The sequence below is a fragment of the Fusarium falciforme genome, chromosome 1, assembly GCF_026873545.1.
Source record: "Fusarium falciforme chromosome 1, complete sequence".
NCBI lineage: Eukaryota > Fungi > Ascomycota > Sordariomycetes > Hypocreales > Nectriaceae > Fusarium > Fusarium falciforme.
Window position 1 is genome coordinate 4,488,804 of NC_070544.1, and position 19,645 is coordinate 4,508,448.

General features: G+C 54.5%; 4 protein-coding genes across 4 annotated transcripts; 1 reads left to right on the top strand and 3 right to left on the bottom strand.

Moving 5' to 3' along the window:
- Positions 1 to 3,732: 3,732 nt before the first annotated feature.
- On the top strand, positions 3,733 to 8,346 carry NCS54_00126600 (PUM-HD domain-containing protein; the record flags this gene model as incomplete). Its single annotated transcript, XM_053146897.1, has 6 exons — positions 3,733 to 3,984; positions 4,117 to 4,137; positions 4,284 to 4,732; positions 5,343 to 5,517; positions 5,841 to 6,840; positions 6,893 to 8,346. The coding sequence occupies 6 exons, from the start codon at positions 3,733 to 3,735 to the stop codon at positions 8,344 to 8,346; spliced, it is 3,351 nt and encodes a 1,116-aa protein (XP_053002872.1).
- A 1,973-nt stretch (positions 8,347 to 10,319) lies between these two features.
- On the bottom strand, positions 10,320 to 11,257 carry NCS54_00126700 (Ribosomal protein L15; the record flags this gene model as incomplete). Its single annotated transcript, XM_053146898.1, has 3 exons — positions 10,320 to 10,687; positions 10,740 to 10,896; positions 11,171 to 11,257. The coding sequence occupies 3 exons, from the start codon at positions 11,255 to 11,257 to the stop codon at positions 10,320 to 10,322; spliced, it is 612 nt and encodes a 203-aa protein (XP_053002873.1).
- A 469-nt stretch (positions 11,258 to 11,726) lies between these two features.
- Positions 11,727 to 12,648, bottom strand: NCS54_00126800 (Hypothetical protein; the record flags this gene model as incomplete). Its single annotated transcript, XM_053146899.1, has 3 exons — positions 11,727 to 12,207; positions 12,257 to 12,385; positions 12,443 to 12,648. The coding sequence occupies 3 exons, from the start codon at positions 12,646 to 12,648 to the stop codon at positions 11,727 to 11,729; spliced, it is 816 nt and encodes a 271-aa protein (XP_053002874.1).
- Positions 12,649 to 13,722: 1,074 nt separating this feature from the next.
- Positions 13,723 to 16,527, bottom strand: NCS54_00126900 (Hypothetical protein; the record flags this gene model as incomplete). The annotated part of the gene is made up of 3 exons (XM_053146900.1): positions 13,723 to 14,344; positions 14,399 to 15,062; positions 15,123 to 16,527. The coding sequence occupies 3 exons, from the start codon at positions 16,525 to 16,527 to the stop codon at positions 13,723 to 13,725; spliced, it is 2,691 nt and encodes an 896-aa protein (XP_053002875.1).
- Between the last annotated feature and the right edge of the window lie 3,118 nt (positions 16,528 to 19,645).

Sequence of the window (19,645 nt, forward strand, 5' to 3'; positions counted from 1 at the left end):
CTTGTTAGCTTAGCTTCTGCAGTTCAATATGGATTTTGGGTGACGTGCAGGAGGAACAGCCAAGTAGACACACCAACCAATGAGCGAGGGAGACTGGGAAGATGGGGATGCGCTCGGTCCAAGTCTTGAGAGTTGTGCGTGTGTGCTTGTCTCTGGACTTGCCAGGGGGCACGATATTGATCGCTTGACATGTACTCCGAGGGGCTGGACAGGTTGATGCGATTGGGGCAGGATTCTCGTCGGCTGGCGCGCAGATAATGTTATCCTTACCTGTTCAAGATCTCGCCATCTCCCCGGGCTAAAGAGACGGAACGGGTCTTTCGGGCCATGCGCGGAGGAACCATTGCATTGCGTCCAAGGCAGGCAGGCAGGGCCAGTGTTGCCGATCCAGACCATGCACCATCCCGGCGCCTAGGCCCGTCCTGTCGCGATCTGGGGGCACTCGAGGGTGAGGAGATAGCGTGCTGGGGGTGTGCTTTAGCTAAAGACCGAGCCGAGATGGCTGACAAAGCTGCGCGATCTTGCTGCGATAATAGCTGGGAAGGTAGGTAGCTGAGAGGGCTGGACTTTCCTCTTGCAGGAGGAGGTGATACACGACATGGATGGCAAGGTCACACAAGACATCCATTGTTGTGTCTTACAACGGCCAACCATTCAATTCGGAGCTTCAACCTCCATACCAACATAGTTATGGGTGCCGAGGCCTGCAAAGATTGGCCCAGTAAAAGTTCACAGCCTTGCGACTCCGACAAGCAGGAACGAAAACTCCGGTTGTTTCAGCAAAAATCCTCGTCTGTGGTCATTCTTCGACCGTGGACCTTTCTCCCTCCAATCGATACAACCCCGGACAGGTGACATCCATCGAAAGCCACGCAGCGACGGTTCTTCAGGCGCCCGCCCTCGGTGACAAGACTACTGTGCCGCTGCCAGGGACCGTGACAGGCCCAATGCAGGAATCCCTGCAACCCTCCACGCTGTTGTCGGCCTGCACTCCGACGCACGGTGCGATGCGATCCAGCTGCCTGTCTCTCGTCATAGCTTCTGTCGATTGAGCATCAGGCTGGACAAGGTGGCTTTCGACGTGTCTACAATCTTCGCTGGTGGCCCTTCAGCCCAACACCGGTATCCGTGGAAGGGGAGTTATCCATGTCTGGATGCCCATGCAGACTGCTGTCCGGACCCGGCATTTCACAAGAACGGGCCGCTTGCTAGCTGATGTGAATGTCTCAACAGCATGCGGCGGGCCCCTCAGCACATGTCGGGTTCGTACCACTCTCTGCTAGCCCACAACCCACGTCGAGGGTATTGAACGGGATCGGGCTTGTGGGAGTCGGCAGCAAGTTGAGGTTGGCGGTAAAGTGATCTGCCTTTTATACCAGAAAAGACTCTGAGGAGTGGCAACAAGGATCTGACCCATACTGCAGAGCCTCCTAGTTTTGCGCCCAAGAGAGCCCTCATGCTTCTGGAAAAAGTCTTGGGGATCCATGGATCCATCATGCTTGAGAGTTCTGGTGGCCGTTGCCTCAGAGTGGGCATCATGTCTCCTCCCTTCCCATGGAGCATTTTTGCTTTTTCCGGTGCCTGAGTGCTGGTCCCACTAGTGGGCTTGTTAGTGGCCTTTTTGGGCGCCGATGACCACGGACGCGGCGCCTTTGGGCACTCTAGTCGGTTGTGTCTTGTCTTGTCTTGTCTTGCGTGTGTTTGCCTGCAATAAAGGACGACGGTACGACGCTGGACCCCACAAGCGCCATTTCGATTATCAGTTGAGGGCAAGTAAAGACGAAGAAAGAGGCACTCATGCTTTTGTGAAAAACTAAACGACGCACCGAGTTTGTGTCGGTGGTATTTGACGGTTTATTATTGAGGCACTACGTCGTGTAGGTACCTATGAAAGAGAGTACCTATATTGTCCAGCGGAACAGCGTGTGCAGCGGCGACCCGACTGATAGACCACATGCACAGGGCCATAATAAAGGAACCTGGAATCGACCTGAGGTTCGCTGCACAGAAAAGAAACTTTGGCTTCCCCAAGCAACCCTTGCCCTGACCTACCTGGCCTAGGACCGGGTTGCCGACCTGATCCCATATCCCACTTTCTTCCCCTGGGTTTTTGTATCCTGTTCCTGGGGCGCATTGGTTTTCTCTTCTCCATGCCATGCCATTTATGCCATGTCCTGGGCCTGTGTCTGAACCCTGCGTTTCTGGTCCCCCGCCAAGGACTTGCCTCAACTGCCTGCTAGTACATAGCACCCTGGGCTGGTGCCCACAAACACGCGCAACTCCCCATGCTGACGCCGACGCCAAACATCCGCCCGCGTTTCCCATCCCATCCCATCCTTTTTCCTCTGGCCTCGGCCAAGTTTTTCTTCTCTTTTACTCCTCCTGCCCCATCGCTATCTGTCCCCCTTCTCGCCCTTCCTCCCAACCAGCTTGTCGCTCCTGGCTCTCCAGGGCGCGCTGTGAGAGAGTAAGCGTGTAGACGAGTGTACGGAGCACCTAGGAAAAGCCCGAGTGGCCTTGTACGATTGTGTACCATTTCGTGTCTGCGTCATCACCTGCTCGACCTTTACGCCCACTCAGAGCCAGATTTACTTGAGGTTGGTTCATCTTTTTTGTCCAGCTTGTCTCTTGGTCGGGGAACTGCTTAACCCGACCTCCATCCCCTTCCACTCCCCTTCCCCAAGACGAAAGAAGGTCTGCACTGGCTCTGGTATATGGAATAGTGTCGCTGTGCTGCCACTCTGTCTCTGTCTTACAACTCCTTGTCGTTGTCAGTCTTGCTTCCCATCACAAGGGTGAGGAAGGAAGGGAGGGCGGCACTTGTTGCTTTCCGACACGGACGCCTTCAACTACGCACATCCCACCCACCGCCGCCGCCGACGATGCACACGCGGGTAGACGACAACACGCATCCATGCCTGCAACACACGCACGCACACACAAGCACCCACACCCATGCTAGCTAGCTCCGATGAGACGGCGAGACAACCGACGGACTTGCGCTGGCAAGCCCTACCTGACACTAGAAGGCGATTTGCTTGAAAGACGACGAACAGAGACAGAGACGGAGTGAATAGCCATGACCCTTTCCAGCTTGAGACCAAAAGCTTCTGCCATCGTCCTGAACACCAACACCCCCTAAATCCCGCCTGACCTGGCCTCCGAGGTACCTGTTCACCTTATGCTTTGCATGTTCCCCAACCAAGGCTTCAGACCCCGAATCCTTTATTCCCTACCTCCCGTACCTTGCGTGCGAAGTCGTCGTCCCCCGTCAAGAGTGGCCCGTGTGGCCCCAAGCCCCATTCATTGCTCATAAGCCATCCATCCATTCATAACCCGTCGTCCATTGTCCATCCAGCTCAAGGATGGACATGTACCGACCGACACAGGTACCCGCCGACCTACCCATGACACCCTGCTTTGAGTCCGCGGCTGGCCTATTACCCAGTGACTTTAGCCCCGGCGTCCCTCCTAAGCCCAGAAGCCCATGGGCCCCCCCTACCTGAAGTAGCCCGGCTCCAAGTCCCCCCAGGCCCAGTGCCATACCCACACTGACCGCGTTCACCCCGCCTCTCAACAACGTCCCATCGCCTTCGCTTCTTCCTCTACCTACCTTACTCTCCCTCTAAGCGCATTTGCTGATGCTCTTTTGTTTCTTCTCATGTCTGCAGTATTATAGACCGAGACCGCTTGCCAATTCGGCGTGTACCACCTTGTTTCTATTAGCCCGCCATGGACGACCTGCGATTCCGCTCCCAACAGTCCCCTAGGAGCAACGACTCGCCAATGAACTCGCTTGTCTCACCTCCTCGTAATACCTCGAGAATGCCCGGTCCTCAAGTCCCATCCCACGTTGGCGCTCACGATCATCGAAACAACCTCTCTCGGCGCTTCACTACCGACTCGGGTCGAGTCCCTACACTCTCTTCCTTGAACGCCATGGCTTCTCCCCAGCGAGGCCCCGATCCGGGCCAGGATTACAACGTGAGTGATGCTTGCTCGACTCTGCTGCCCGTAAGGCGCTCTGAGATCCTCTCCGGAGCCCGAATCGCGCGGCTGCGTCGTCGTTGCCCTCTCGGCTGAAAGAAGCGCAAATGCTGACATGTCTCGTGGTAGACTATGCACAAGGTGCAATTGGTATGTTTTCATACGCCGTATCCCGACCCAGTTTGCCTGCCAAATCCAGTCGATTCCTGAACCTCGAGTCCTTGCTTCCAACCACACGAGACCGTCGACATCAATCAGCTCAGAGACCGGGATCATATGACTAATATCAGAATCAGATAGAGAAAAAGAAGATGGAATATGAGCGAATTCGGGAACAGAGACGGCGCTTCGAGTTAGAAATGCAAAAGCTGGACCAGCAGCAACGGCGCGAAGCCATCGAACTTGCACAGATGGAAGAAGAGATGGGTCGATTGGGCGGTCATCAGTCTGAGCCCACCACACCACCCGAATATCGCGATAACTCTGGATTTCCCTCCATTTTCTCCCGACCGAGCCGATACTCGATGTCCAGCTTGACCTCCCCTCCAGGCCTCTTTAACCGCCCTGGCCGCTCCGGCTCGCAACTTGCCTCTCCTCAGTCTGGTATCATGCAGGGTCGTTTCGGATTCGAGGACACCACGACGCAAATGCCTTCTCGCTCTGTGCCGACTACGCGGCGAAACAGCGACGATGAGAAGGAAGAGGCCGTTCGCCAAGACCCCAGTAGCCACCGGTCAACCAATGCGTAAGTGATATGTTTTCGTGCATGGTGATTTAGTATCTCGGATTTTGCGTCTGCCTCAAGCGAGGAGTTACTCTCAAAGTTGCCATGGGCTAGAATGCCTGTGAGAGAGACTTGTTTCGTGCTTCGAAGCGCGCGTGTTTCATGAGAGATGATTCGGGTGGAGAGTGGACTTCCTTTGGCCTTGGGATTTCGCTTTCGGAGCGTTGATAACTTGGTCTTGGGTTAAAAGCGCGAGACTATATGCATCGTTTCCCAGCGGAAGCCCTTGCGACTCCAAGCGCTGAGTCGTCCGTGAATCACTCTCAACCACGATGTTCGAGGATATAAGAACTCGATCAGTGCGAGTCTGCTCCTGACTTTCTCCTCTCGACTTCCCCCTTCACCCTTAACCTTCAACCAAACGTCATCTCGCATAGGTGCCAGCACCTCCCCTCAACAATTCCCTACCTCCTTTCTTCAGACATCTCGTTGAGATATAACCTCACCTTCTTGGGAAAGATTCGGCTGCTATTTTGCGGCATTCTCCAACATTTCCATCCCATCTTTTGCTGAAAGCTTGCGCGGATTCCTCAATTTGACCCAGCAAACTGACCATGTCTTCGCCGGATAGGATCAACCGCTATTCGATGCCAGTGACTCGCTCGCGTACCGGGTTGTACGACGTTGGTCTCGATCAGACCAACACGACTCGGTTCCTTTTTGGTGACGACGAGCCAAAGGCGCTTGGGCACGGTGCGGCTCCTGACGAGAACTTCCCGACTCTTGTTCGTCGCGACGATCAGATTGTAAGATTGCTTATTTTCCCTTTCTCGCGCCTCTGCCTTTTCTTGAAGCACAGATTGGATGTGGTGGCTGTCTGGTGAGAGTCTCGATCTGGGGGGCGTTTGCAACTCCATGCTCCAGCTCCGAGACTCACATACAGGCTCCACATTTTTCTGCCAGTGCTGCTTCACCTGTGCCTCTGCTTCTCTTGCTATTGTCTTCAATTCACCCTCATGCATTTTCCCTTTCTCACCTGCATATGCACAAAGCCCTACGCCCCTCTCCTATTGTCCCTCTTCTTTCCCTATTCATTCCCGATATTTTGAGCGACCTGATTGTTCATCAGGCGCAGCTTTTTGCGGAAGTATCAAAGCGAGCATCCATCACAATACCCCCGAGTGCTACCTCTCTACCACCGTTTGCCTTCTCTTCTGACACACTCCGTTTCGCCCAGCTATCTGCATCCTCGGCCGCCTTAGATCTTGCCCTGTCCCCGTCTCCAAACCCTGAGACATCCTTATCCTCCAGAGGCTGGAGCCGTGTTGTTAACCGTCACCGACCTCAGCAGAGCTTGTCCTCTATCAACGGAGGTTCAGGTCAAGTCAACGACCTCGCAGGCCTTAAGAGTCGACCTGCTGCGTTCCGCCACTCCCTCGACCTCAAGTACATCTCGGAGAACGCAGTCGAGACTGGCCCAATCATGTCTTCGCCTGCGAATCAGAACATGGCCAGCCCGCCTAAGCTCCAGAGCTCGTTCTCTGCCAACGATGTCCCCACTGTCAAGAGCACTGCGACATCGTCCATGATCAACGCCAACGCCAACGTCAATGCCAACAATCATGCTCAGCAGCACTTCCACAACCACAATGCTAGCCTCGGCCGCATCCCTGCTGGCGCCCTCCCCCGTGGCCACAACCGTGAGCTGTCGGCTGAAAGTGTCGCCGTGAGTCGCGAGCAGGCCACCACCTATCCCTCGATCCAGTCGGCTCTCCAGGCCAGTGCTGCTCCTTTTGGTCCTAGCACTACCACCGCCGCTCCTCCCACCTCGATGGTCTCCTCCCCTGCTGGTACCCCTGCCGTGAACAACAACTTCAACAACGGCAACGGATTCTACCCTGTCAATGGCTATGGGGCTCAGCAGGGTGTCGCCCATCCTCCCGGCGCCTACAATGTCAACATGATCGCCAACGGTATGCAGCACATGAACATGAATGGCGTCAACAGCGGCAACATGTATCCTCCTCAGAACTTCAATGGCTACAACTCGCTTCCCTACAACCAGGGCAGCCAGCCTCGTGACAGCCAGGCCCGTGTGATTCAGCACCGCCGCCAGCTTGATAACGAAGGTGAGTTTTTCTAGGACAGTATATTAAGACACAAGCTAACATGTCACTGCAGCCATGTCCCGCTACCAGAACATGCCTCTGGACTCCTTTACTGGCCAGATATATGACTTGTGCAAGGACCAGCATGGTTGCCGCTACCTTCAGAAGAAACTTGAAGAGCGCAACGCTGAGCAGGTTCATATGATTTGGCTCGAGACCAACCAGCACGTCATCGAGCTCATGACGGACCCATTTGGTAATTATTTGTGCCAAAAGCTCCTTGAGTTTTGCAATGACGACGAGAGGACCGTCTTGATCCAGAATGCTTCGCAGGACATGGTGCGCATTGCCCTCAACCAGCACGGCACGCGGGCGCTTCAAAAGATGATTGAGTACGTGAGCACTCCTCAGCAGGTTCACCTCATCATCGAGGCGCTCCGTTTCCGAGTTGTCGAACTCATCCAGGATCTCAACGGCAACCACGTCATCCAGAAGTGTCTTAACAAACTCACCGCCCCTGATGCCCAGTTCATCTTTGACGCTGTCGGCCATAACTGTATTGAGGTGGGCACTCACCGACATGGCTGCTGCGTCCTGCAGCGCTGCATCGACCACGCATCTGGCGATCAGAAGCTGTGGCTTATCCAACGCATCACTGAGCACGCCCGAGTTCTTGTCCAGGATCCCTTTGGCAACTATGTCGTCCAGTACATCATCGACCTGAACGAGCCTACTTTCACCGAGCCCATCGTGGGTATGTTCCAGGGATGCATCAGCCAGCTGTCCCGCCACAAGTTCAGCTCCAACGTGATTGAGAAGTGTCTTCGGTGCGCTCAGGCTCCTTCCAAGGATATGATTGTTGAGGAGCTCCTGGGCCCCCAGGAGATGGAACGCTTGCTCCGCGACTCGTTTGCCAACTATGTCATCCAGACCGCCCTGGAGTACGCCACCCCTCACCAGAAGTACCTCCTTGTTGAGTCGATCCGTCCTATTCTGCCTCAGATCAGGACCACCCCCTACGGTCGTCGCATTCAAGCTAAGATCTCTGCCTTCGACAACCGCGGCAGCGCTGCTTCTAGCGGGCAGGTCACTCCGGCCGACAACACCCAGGGCCAGATCCCTCTCCGTCCTTCACACACCCGCGGCATTCCCTCCACTGGCCCTATGATGCAGCCCAACACTGTCCCCAACGGCCCTGTGCCCGGCATGGGGAACCATGGTATGCGCCAGAACATGCCCGGCTACCCACCTAACCCCGCTATGAACGGCCAGGTGCCGGCTGCTGGAGCCCATATCCAGCAGCCTCACTACGGACAGAGAGCTCCTGGCAACTTTGCCCAGCCGGCCCCGGCGGCCAACGGGACTGTTAGCAGCGCCGTCAATGCCGGCGCTAACATCAACGGCAGCGGTAACACCGGCGTTCCCGTCAATGCTACCGACAACACGAGCAGCGGCGCCAGCCCTGCTAACGGCAAGGTAGCTGGCGGTAACAACGCCAACGAGGCTGAGGAGCCTCAGTGGCTCTAAACCCGACTTGTACTCCCCCACAAGTCTGCCACTCACGGCAGGGTACGGCCCGATTGTACAATGATGCTCATTATGGTTTTCGTCGGATGTCGAGTGGGCGGCGTGTTGTGCAGATGGATGCATACACAGCTACCTATGGCACCGTCATGATTTGACGATTTTCTTTTGATCTCTGTTTCACTACGCCTCAAAATCACAGCCAAAAGGGCGCAGGCCCATGCGACCTCTTCGAAGCTGTTGACACGACAGCGGCAGAGCTGCCCGTGTGTACATTACCAGAAGGGCGCTGCAAACTACAGCCAGACGTCTTGCAGCAACGGCACCTTGTCTTCTGCTAGAGGAGGGAATAGCAGCTTGCACAGGAGTGTCAGCAGCATCACAACAGGCGTGTACATGTATTTGGATCGTAAGATCCTAACCAACCAAACCTCCGCATAGACGACTCGGTTCTTTTCAGCTTTTTGTTTTCACTACCTTAGGTCTTTGCAATTTCGACTCCGGGGCGACACATGTTTTTGAACGAGGAATTTCGATACGCATCATCACTTGCGATATGGGACTTGAAATCAGCATCACTCACGATTTACGTCAAGCTTTCGGCATGATCGTTTACGATATACGCGTACGGTTTTGACAAGACACTGAGTGTTCTTCTCTTTCCTTTCGACACAGGACTGCTTCTACAGCCTCAATGGACCTAGATGGTCATATTCTGACTAGGCGAGAACTTTTTGATGCCGAGATTATCCTGGCTGCTTTCCGGTCCAGCCCCTTTCCAACTCACCAGGACCATCCATACAACTGGTGTGCCGGGGCATGGGAAAGGTCAAGTAGTATCTGAGGTATTCTCGTTTTTTACTTTTTTTCGTTTGGGTTGTATGACTTCAGGGACAATTTACGGTTGCTTTTCATTCGGGGTTGCGGATATGCCAGCTTGCTGGTCAGACAGAGGACGGAGAAGTTGCCCCCCGCCTGTATTTAGACAAGGTCTTTGAATCCAGGGTTCGCTTTTACTTTTTTATCATGATGCCAATGATGTCTCGAGTGATCTTTACACACAAGCGTACACTGTACGAGATACCGAAGCTAGAGGAAGAAGGGCTGGTAGGAGGGCAGGTCAGGTCAACGGGGCCATCAGGGAGGACGCTGTAGAGAGGGAACCGTGTCATCCACCTCAGCAGTTCTTAGATCGAATTCGGGTTAGAGGGCGAGGCAGAAACACCCACCATAGATGGAGGGTTCCTGATTAAATCTCGATTGCATCTTTCCTGCTTCCAAAACTACTTCTTCATGAGTTATTCATGGTTCATCTTTGTGACGTCTCTAAGAGAGGCCATCAGCCAGAATCTTAAAGAAAACAGCTTTTAACACATGATGGCATGAAGACCGAACCGAACACAGTAACACGTCTCCTTGGGGAGAGTTGGCATAGCACCTTGATCACAGATAGAGAATGCAATTGGTCAACTTGCCCAGCATCCTTGCTTGAACAGATGTTCTAGACCGCCACTGCATTGTCTCGGAATAGAAAAGTCATTGGATGTGGAAAGCCTTGAAAGACTTTTACGTGGAGTACATGGCCCACACTTGTCGACATAGGTAGTCACCGAAACATCAATTTTGTGGAAAAGTCGAGCCAACCCATCACCTGGGAGGCCAGAGGAAGTTGTGGAAGAAAGACTTCAAGACGACTCGAATTCTGATTCCGTTCCTCCATCCATGTGGCATCATCTCACAGGGTATCACCGAAACATGCACGTTGTATCAAGCAGACGAGGAAATCCAGCCGGAAACCCATATTTTTCATCGTATCGGAATTACTTTGATTCCATTTTTTGCTACCAAACAAGGTTCCCGACTCCCCAGAGTCCAAGCATGCAATGCCAAAACCAGACCCAGCACTTGGAAGAAAACGTGTAGTGTGCGCCCTCCGAATCGCATGTACCACCACCCAGCAGTAAGAGGCCGGGCGTTTATCGGTATCGCCACAGGGACAGGGTGTTGTGGCGCTTCCAGGTCTTTCTGCGGCCGGCCTGGGTCTTGTTGTAGCGGTGGCCCTTGTTGAGGCCGCGCGACTTCTTGCCGGTAGCAGTGAGGCCGCGGGACTCGCGGTGCTTGTGGACGGGGTTGACGATCCAGTTGATGCGGGGATCGATGCGGATGGCCTTGTGCTGGGGGTCGACGAGGATGACCTCGTAGTACTTGTAGGTGGAGTCCTGGTTGATCCAGTAAGAGTTGAGGACTCGGAGGTTGGCGCAGCGGCGGCCGACACGCTCCTCAGCGGTGGCCTTGAGGGATCGCTGGTACTTCAGCTGGTTGATACCCTGGTTGGTGGGCTTGCCTGTTGATGTGTCAGAAGAGTCTCATCCCGTCAAAGAAAGAAAGTGACTGACCATAGGTGGCACCCTTGGGGGCAGGGCGCTTGCGGCCACCACGGCGGACACGGACGCGGTAGATAACATAGCCCTGCTTGGCCTTGTATCCGAGGCGGCGAGCCTTGTCCAGACGGGTAGGGCGAGAGGCGCGGTGGATGACATTCAATTGACGGAGCTATATTGATGCACTCTCAGCAAACGTTCAACGAGTGTATAGCAGAGACGGGGTGAATAAAACACCCCGCTCCCGTCCCAGGCCTCCTTCTGCGTAGATGTATGCGTCTCGATCTTGATGTGCGTGTGTCCCATTGTCGGTGAAGAATTTCTTCTACTCCGTTGTTGAGAAAACGCACAAAAATTTCGACACCATCGGATACGCGAGGAGGACGAGGGAGAAACGAGAGCGGGCGCCGCCGTCCACAGAGAGTTGGTGATTTGGTTTAACGTACTTCCCAGCAGCGAACTCGGAGGAGGAAGGCGATGACATCCGACTGCTTCTTCTTCTGAAGCTCTTCGACGTACTTGAGGGCACCCATCTTGGCTGTTGTCGGCGACGCAGAGAGCACACGTTAGCAATGGAACAGATTGAAGGCAGAAGCTTCCAGCGGCAGAGAGCAAGAACGAATGCCTTGATGCTGGAGAGAGGGGATCACAAACCGGCTTGTGTCGAACGATTCCTGCCGTGTGGTTAGTAGAGGCGAGTGTGTCGAAATTTCGAATGTCACAAAGTTCGAGAGAAGGATAAAAATTGAGGGCACAGTTTGTGGGTTAAGCGACACGCTAGCCCTGACATGGACTAGCGCAATAGGACTTGCCCCTCAGCCCCGACACCGCGTGTAGCTGAGTCAGCGAGGTGAAGATTGACCCTCACCGAGAATTACCTATGCTCACCGACCTCATGGTCTAACCGGATAATTTCACCGCCGCTCATGAATTGGTACCCGCCCAGATTTGACTAAACTCCTCTCAATGAACCGGGATATACACCAGGCCGATCATGTAAATCTATTGTGTGGTGGGGAGCAATTTCAGGACGCCTGTAAATGCCTTCAGCTGCTCTTGTGCCGTCTTTCCCCATGTCTCCTCCGGTCTCTTCGGGATAGCATCCTCAATGAGCTCCCATGCCAGCTTCTCAATGTCGCTGGCATTCTCTGCGGGTTCGGCTGGCAGTGCGTGTAGATCAGGCATGATGACATGATTGACGATTTTGGACGCCATGTTCAACCCCTGCTGGCCCAAGTTGTTCAAGTCCTTCGCGTCCTGCTCCCAGTGCATCCAGGTTGGCGCCTTGATGCCGGTCTCTTTCTTGACCAACTTCTCGTAGCCCTCGACCGTGTTCTGAAGCTCGTTGAGCGTGTTGAGCATGAGCTCTGGAAGGCTTTGAGGGCTCCCCTTCTGTGGCGCCGACGAAAGATTCATCCAGGGCAGAACAGGCCCGAGTTCTGAAGACAGCTCCTCTTTGAGTATGTTCTTTTCGACTTGTGGCCTACTTCACGTTGGCTTTTTAGTCAAGCGAAGAATAGGACAGCACTCACGGACGCGTCTTCCTTTCGTTATTGATGAACTTGATGAGGTCGTTCCCTCGGTTCTGGATTTGCTTCTTTGCATCGCTGACAAGAATCTTGCGTCTCTTGGAGGTGCCGACGCCGTCAAGCGAAAGTTTTCTTTGAACATGTTAGTAGCCGAAAACAGCTGCGAGGTGCAGATCAACCACTACAGACCCTTCAGCTGCTCCATTCGCCGCGTTCTTGCCCCTTCCTTGTTTTGCGGTTCCTGTAGTTGGCTTTCTCGGGGCCCGAGTCGTTTTCTTTGGAGCGACATCCTCCGTGTGGTTGCTCTCTGTTCGCGACTTAGTCAAGGCGATATGCAGGGATTCGCTGGGCTCACCGGTGGCAGAGGGCTTTCTCTTTCTAGTCTTTGGCGGCATGATGAGGCGAGGAAGGGGGAATCCAGAGCAGCGAGGTTTGCAAGAAAAGAATTGGAAGTGAATTGAAATTGATAGAGGCCTTGTGTTGATGGGTTGAGTGCTTGTTAGGTAGTGGACTGGCAGGTTGGAGGGTGGTGCTGAAGGTACGCAGAGGGAAGGTATGACCTCGTTGCTCTTTCCCATTCTGCGAGATGCAAGAGCCCAAACAGACAGATTTGGCATCGCACTTCAGTCAACTCCTATCATTTATCACCATTTACTACGCCAGCGCACAACCTACCTTGTATGATCACATGGATGTCAATAACAACAATAGAAGCCTGCGAGCCAGTGTCACTCAAGTCCAACCAAATCACTACTTCACTGTCACGGAACAAGAAGGCACTGCACCAGGTAGATGGCATCATACAAGCAAGCACTGGGCTTCCACTTTAACCTCTATCACATAGCAGATCTCATTTTCATGCATCTGAACCAAGAACCCCTAAAGAGACCCCCCAAACTGGATAATAGGACGAAGAAGCAAGCAAGTAGGTAAAGGAAATCTTTGTCATACATGGTCCCCAACTATATCCCAAACACGTCCCTTTTTGATCGCATATTAGTTACAGCCGTGAATGCGAAAGCCATGGATCTCTCTGTCTATAATCTCAACCTGTGAAGCAAAAACCATTGCGTGCCTGTCATCTGTCTTTCCCCTTCCCCTACTCCCTGTCGTGAAAACGGCCGTTGGATCCTAGATCCTGAGTAGTAAAGTATCGGCAGAAACGAAGTAAATCGACAGCATCACAGCCCTCACCTGGCAGCTTGCCAATTAAGAGCATGTGAGTGCCTGCAAACGCCTCCCAAAAAAGAGTAAAATGACAAAAGCGAAAGTGTTGACCGAGCGTGTAGAAAACGCACAAGAAAGCCACACCGGTAGACCACTTGGGGCTAAGTCTTGAATCTCGAAAGGCATCTCTAGCCCCCCACGTCTCATGTATCGGTGGATGGCCCTGAATCTGCCCGAGGCGCAAGGGATTGAATCGAAAGTAACATGACAAGTCAGTCGTCCAGCACATTCAAGGTCCCACATCAATGAGTGTTGAGCGAGAGTCCCTGAAACGATCCCACCCAGTCATTCTGGGGAGCCAGGGGTGATGCTCCCTGCGAGTGTGGTGTAGGACTCGGCCCAGACTGCGGGTTGGGGAAGCGCTGTCGCATAGACTGAAAGTCTGCAGGATGCTGAACCTGACCTCCAGGGAAGCCCTCCATGGCCGGAACAGCTCCTGTTCCGTAAGGAACGTTGGTTCTGGGGTTGGGGTTGCCAAACGGACTGAACTGCCCGTATGGGTAGTTGGAAGGGGGATAACCAGGAGTTTGGGCAAGGCGGCTTTCGTTGCCATAGGGCTGGCTGAATGTTGGCCGGAACCCACGGCTGTCTCTAGCCCCAGCTGTGAAGGCCGTGGCTTGGTGCGACTCCTGGTTCTGCTGGTTCTGCCGTCGATCACTGCCACCGGTGGCACGGTTAACTCCCACGGCACCAGGGCCAATGCCGCTTGGAGCCTGGATACCGAGAGTTGGGCTGGCGAACGAGGCTGGGTTAATAGCAGACATCCAGATTCGCGTCTTGTAGATCTTAAACAGGTCCGTAACGAGAGAGTTGAAGTTGATGTACGAGTCAGCAAAGTAGTAGAAGGTCAACTTCTTCCAATCCCTATCATAACCATGTCAGTACATCGGCATCGGCAAGTCCATCACGAACACTCACATTTGGAATTCAGCATCCAGAATCTCCATGTTGAGTCCATGCTCCTTGACCTTCTGCATGCACACCCGCTTGGCCTTTGCCTCTTGTCCCTCCTTGTCCCGCAAGGCGTGCACCTCATGGCTTTGGGCAAGGCGCTTGATGAGCTTGGGTCGGAGCTCGCCGGCATTTGGCTCTTGAGCATGATGCTGGCTTGGAGGTCCCATGCCCCCAACAGCGCTCCCCTGGAGGCCGGTGGAAGAGGCAAGAAGACCAGCTCCAGCTCCCTCTTGCGCAGCAGCGGCACCCTGGGAGTACATCATGAGCCACTTGTACTGCTCCTCGGCGTAGTGTTCTTTGAGCTCCTTGGCTGTCTGCCAGTCGACGTTGTCCTTGGCCACAGTCCCAAGGTCAGTGCCACGATCAGCTTCAACTATGACTAGATCTCCAGGCTTGACAGTGAGTCCAGTGCCCTCTTGGATGTAGAAGACGTCGGCCCTGGCGCATTTGAACAAGACGATGTGGAGCAGCTGGTTGTGCCGGGGCTGAGCGATGCTATACACATTGCGATGAGGAGATGGCGCGCGATTCGCGTAGGGGTTAGGGAGCCCATAGGACGAGTACTGGCTTGGGAACCCGGTCTGGTACGCATTTCCCACGTTCGCAGCTCCGCCGAAGTACTGACCAGCTATTGTGGATGTTAGGGTGCGGTCCAAGATAAGGCTACGGGGTGTGCGCTCCCACTCACCGTGAGCAGCGGCTCCGAACGCAGAAGCGTCGGGGTAGCCGGGAGGAAAGTCTTGAGATTGCTGCATTTCGGTTGCGGAAGGCTCAAGAACTGAGGTAGAGTCTGGGATAGAGCTGATAGATCCCTGACGAGTGGGCATGTTGGCGAAAGAGTGTCGTCTGCTCTGCGAGACGTCTGTGACAGGGAATCCAAGCGAGGTCGACCAGAGGGCCTTCTTGAGGTTGGTATTATCAACCTTTCGGCCATCAACGCCAAACGGAGCACGAATAGATGCTGGTCCGTATTCACTCATCCGGCGATTTAGAGCTCGTTTGGCCAACATATCGCCTGCTTCGTTTGCTTCATCAAGCTCGTCAATGGCAAAATCGGATTCTTCGGGCACGGTCTCTCGCAATGAATAGCCATTTCCCATATAGCCAGATCCGGTCACAGCCCGAGGCCGAATGCGTGCATTGTACTGCGTTTGTTGTTGGCGCAGAATCGCGTTTTCTCGCGCAAGCATCTCGATGGTTTTGGCGTCGGAGGTTTGTTGAGAGGGTTGGTGTTGGTGCCAAGATTCCTGCAGCGATTCATTTGGGCTCTCGTCGTCATCATCCTCTACTTCCTTCACTTTCCCGAGCATTGAGCCATCGTTGGCCATTTCACTCAACATACTAGGGCGAGAAGGTCGATGGCTAAGAACAGGGTGACGAGCACGCCCCAAGATAGCCGAGGAGCTCATAGCAGGTGGAGCAGCTGTTGATTCAGGATCGAGCTGTCCAACGGAATACGACTGAGACCGGTAGGTTTTTGGTGTGGGGTGAAGGGGGATCGCGAAAGGGATTTGAGGGTTGGGCCCAGAATCCCGCGATACCGGAGACGTCTGCGTGTCACCGCCAAAGAAGGAGTTGCCTGCAGTTCCTGGAGGCATGGTTGATGTAGGGGATGGTAGAACTTCGCTGAGTCTCGAGGGAGGATCCTTGCGCTCAGCGTTCCAGATGCCAGTTCCCCATGGAAAGGCAGACGACCCTGCTGGCCGGCCCATGACAGACGACGTTGAGTGCGAGCCCCAGGCGCTCGCACCAGCCTCGGCAGATGGAGTGCTGGGATGTGAAGCTGTGGGCGACATTGAGCTACTAGCAAATGATCCTTTGCGAGGACGGCCTAGGGTCTGCGAGGTTTCGTTCAGCCACGAAGGTCTTCGGACAGGTTTTGGCGGTTGAGAGCTGGACTGTGTAGCTGTGTGTGCGGACTCTTGGCGATGGTCGCCTTCGTCGTCTGAGCTAGCAAGAGCCTCTGAATCTGGCGTGGACGTTCGAGCATGCAACTTGTCGAGAAGTAGTGACTGATTGTTGGCCGTGGCCGCAGCATGAGAGCCTTGGCCTAGTCTCGACGGCGGGCCTGTCTTGAGTGAACCAGAGCTCATTGTCTGTCAACCTGAGGATGAAACCGCCTGGATATCCTCCAAACTTCTGCAAGGCTGATGTTGTGGGTACGTAGTCCTGTATGGAGAGGTAGAAGTGGTGATGTGACCTGATTGCTGGAGCCGTGGAGAAGTAAGAGGCTGAAATAATGAGTTCTTTTCAGAAGAGAATGGAAACGTAGCTATGACTGATTAGCCCGATCCCATGAGTATTTGGTCTGCTAGGCAGTTATTCTGGTGGTGGGGAAACAAAGGCCTCGTGACAGGCCGGGCAAAACAATGCGCAGTAATGGATGGCATACAAATAAGTCATAGCGAATATCGCACCCAGACCAGCATCTGGGGGCAGGGAAATGGGGCAGTGGTGTGCTGATAAAGAAGCAAGATGGGGAGGTATAAATCCAGCTCACTTACCAGAGACGCAGATCTCGAGGATGTCTATGGGCTATGTCGTCACACGTGCCGAATTCTAGTTCGTGAAAGCAGATGAAACGCGAAGGAAAAAAATAATAACGATGCTGCAGCCGGGATTGAGGAGATGTGGCTTCGCGGAGTGGCGATTCAGGTGGAAATCTGCAAGTCGATGCAACGGGGAATCTGGCGCGAGCCCAGGTGGTCGATTAGTGTGGTCGGAGAGAGTAGAATATCTAAACACCAGCGCGTCTAACCCAAGGCGCATAGAGACGATTCAAGTTGTCGAGAGAGGTAGGGCTACGGATGCAGTCGTGAGGCGGACACCCATTCGCAAGTAGGACTTGATCAACGTCGGAAAGGTGTAGAAGGGACGAGTGCGTCAAGTGCTGCGGCGACAAAGGGAACTAGCCGTGGCCCATTGTCAGAGAGAAGGCTCGCAAGCAGGCGCGCAAGACCGACACCACAGACACCGAGGGAATGACGCGGGGTTGGTCACTCGTAGGGGTGGCCCGTATGGCGAGAGACGAGAGAGAGACGACAGAGTCGACGGTGGCGAACAGGTGGCGGTCGCTGGGTTAGTCGCTTCCTGAGTTCTGGACCTGTGTCGACCACTACAGCATCAACGGCAATGCCAGGAATAGACTGGCAAAGAATGGTTGATCGCGGATAGCGGCAGGTGGCACGCACGAGAGATGAATGAGGAGAGGGTTCGCGGTGGTTGCTGGACGGTCGGAAGGCGGGGGAGGAGGACAGCGTCGCGCTGCGCACACACAAAGACGACAGTAAATGAAAATGGCAGTGGACCGTGATGAGGAGAGACTTCGTCTCGCGTGTCGCGGGGCAGCGTTGCAGTGCGTCGCGTGTCGCTACTGCTTCCTGCTTGTTGACTGCTGCCGCTGCTCTTTGCGATGCGATGCGATAAGTGCTCAGGTTGTGTCGAGGTGCGGTTGCGACACGAGACCAGGTTCTAAGTGGTGCTGAAGAGGCACGTCGAAATGGCTGGCGGCGGGCGGTATGGGCCTCTAGCTAATACTGCCGTTCCTCTGCGGGTACTGGGGTGGCGGCGCTGGAGCTTCCAATGGGTGAAGTTGGTTGGCGGCGCAGCAGGGGAGGGGTCCTAGTTGTAGGTCGGAGCGGCGTCGCGAAAGGATGGCTGGAGAGAGGGGAAAGGTTGAATATGGAGTCGTGACAACCTTTTGATGAACAGAAGGTGGAGCACGGGAGCAGCAGAATCCAGTGGAGAGTGCCGAGGTGGAGAGGACCGCGAGGAAGAAGAAGGAGATGCGGTCGGAACACCGTAGGTCGGGAGTCTGATCTTCTGATCAGGGACTGAGGGGTACGTAAAGTGGAAGACGCTCTGTTCCAAGTCCGGTTACCAGCCAAACCTGGAGAACGATGCGTTAGCGGAGAGCCCTAGAGCAAGGTACCGATACCTCTGGTGACCATGGCTTGATTTGCAGCACGGGCGACGCCAGAGGCAAGGCCAGAGAAACACCAAAACAAGGGAAGAGCCACCAAACTCGTACCTGGACAGAGACAGACCTCGAATAAGTTGTTGCTTGGTTTGCAGGAGCTCGGGCAACCGACGTCGTCGCGAAACCAAGGACGTGGTTACGATCCAGACTGGCGGGTTAATAAGGCACGTCGGCGCATCCAAGGTGCAGTAGCCGTGACCGATGGCGGTCTCGGAAAGTGGGCGATGATCTGGGGAGAGCTGCCTTAGCGAGCTAGCTGGGCGAATGCTGTGTCGCCTGCTCGGTAGGCAGTTGACGCTAGGACAGTTGGGCCGCAAGGCACGCGATATCGAGATGCGATTCTGGGCGGGCAGGACGTGAAGCTGAGCGTGGGGAACTCGATCTTGATATGCTTTTCCAGACGTTGTAGAGGAGGGGACCCCCTCTTGGAAGATGGTGTCAACTAAGTGGCGGTAATGGCGGCGATGGGGAGGGCAGCCAGTCAAGGTGGTGTTGTTATTGTTGGAAGTGATGGAAGCAAAGGTAAAAAGTGTGGATGGATGGATGGATGCGGAGTGGAAAGAGCCAGGGCACTGGCGGATTGGCAGGAGCCGGCAAACGTTCTCTTGGGTTACCTTAACTGGACTGTCACGACGGGCGTTGAGGTATTGGTGACCACTGGAGGCTCTAGAACAAGGTGAGAAGATGGTGCAAAGGAGCTCTATCATGAAAGGCAAAAGACATGGTAACTGTACTGCAAGTTAGAGTGCAAGCCCAGGCGCACTGCCCTAGGTTCTCGCGCTCTCCCAGGTCAATTGGCAGTCCCCCAGCGAGACCTGGACCTTGACACTACGCTCAAGGCACACGCACTGGGCGCATTGAGGTCCCGAAACACATCCATACCCTGGACCTGTTAAGGGCAGGCCAACGCAAATATGAGGTCTTTCCTGGAACGCAAACTATCTGACAGGACCCGGGTGCTGCTCTCCTGGCCGTTGATACGACCATGGACGGGCAGCAACATGATCTGAATTTTAAGTTGCTGATGGCCATTGGCAGCCGTCCGTGCAGTGAGTGCCTTCACTGCTACTGCGGCACAGCGCAGTACAGTACATGATGAGGTTGGGAGGCTGCGTCATTCGCCTCTCGTGATGCACAGTTTCAATGGGGGCTGGGATGGATGAGTCCTCGTCGCATCAACAACAGCACCCGCAAAAGACGGAGCCTATGACGCTTGGCTCTGCGGCTGCCCT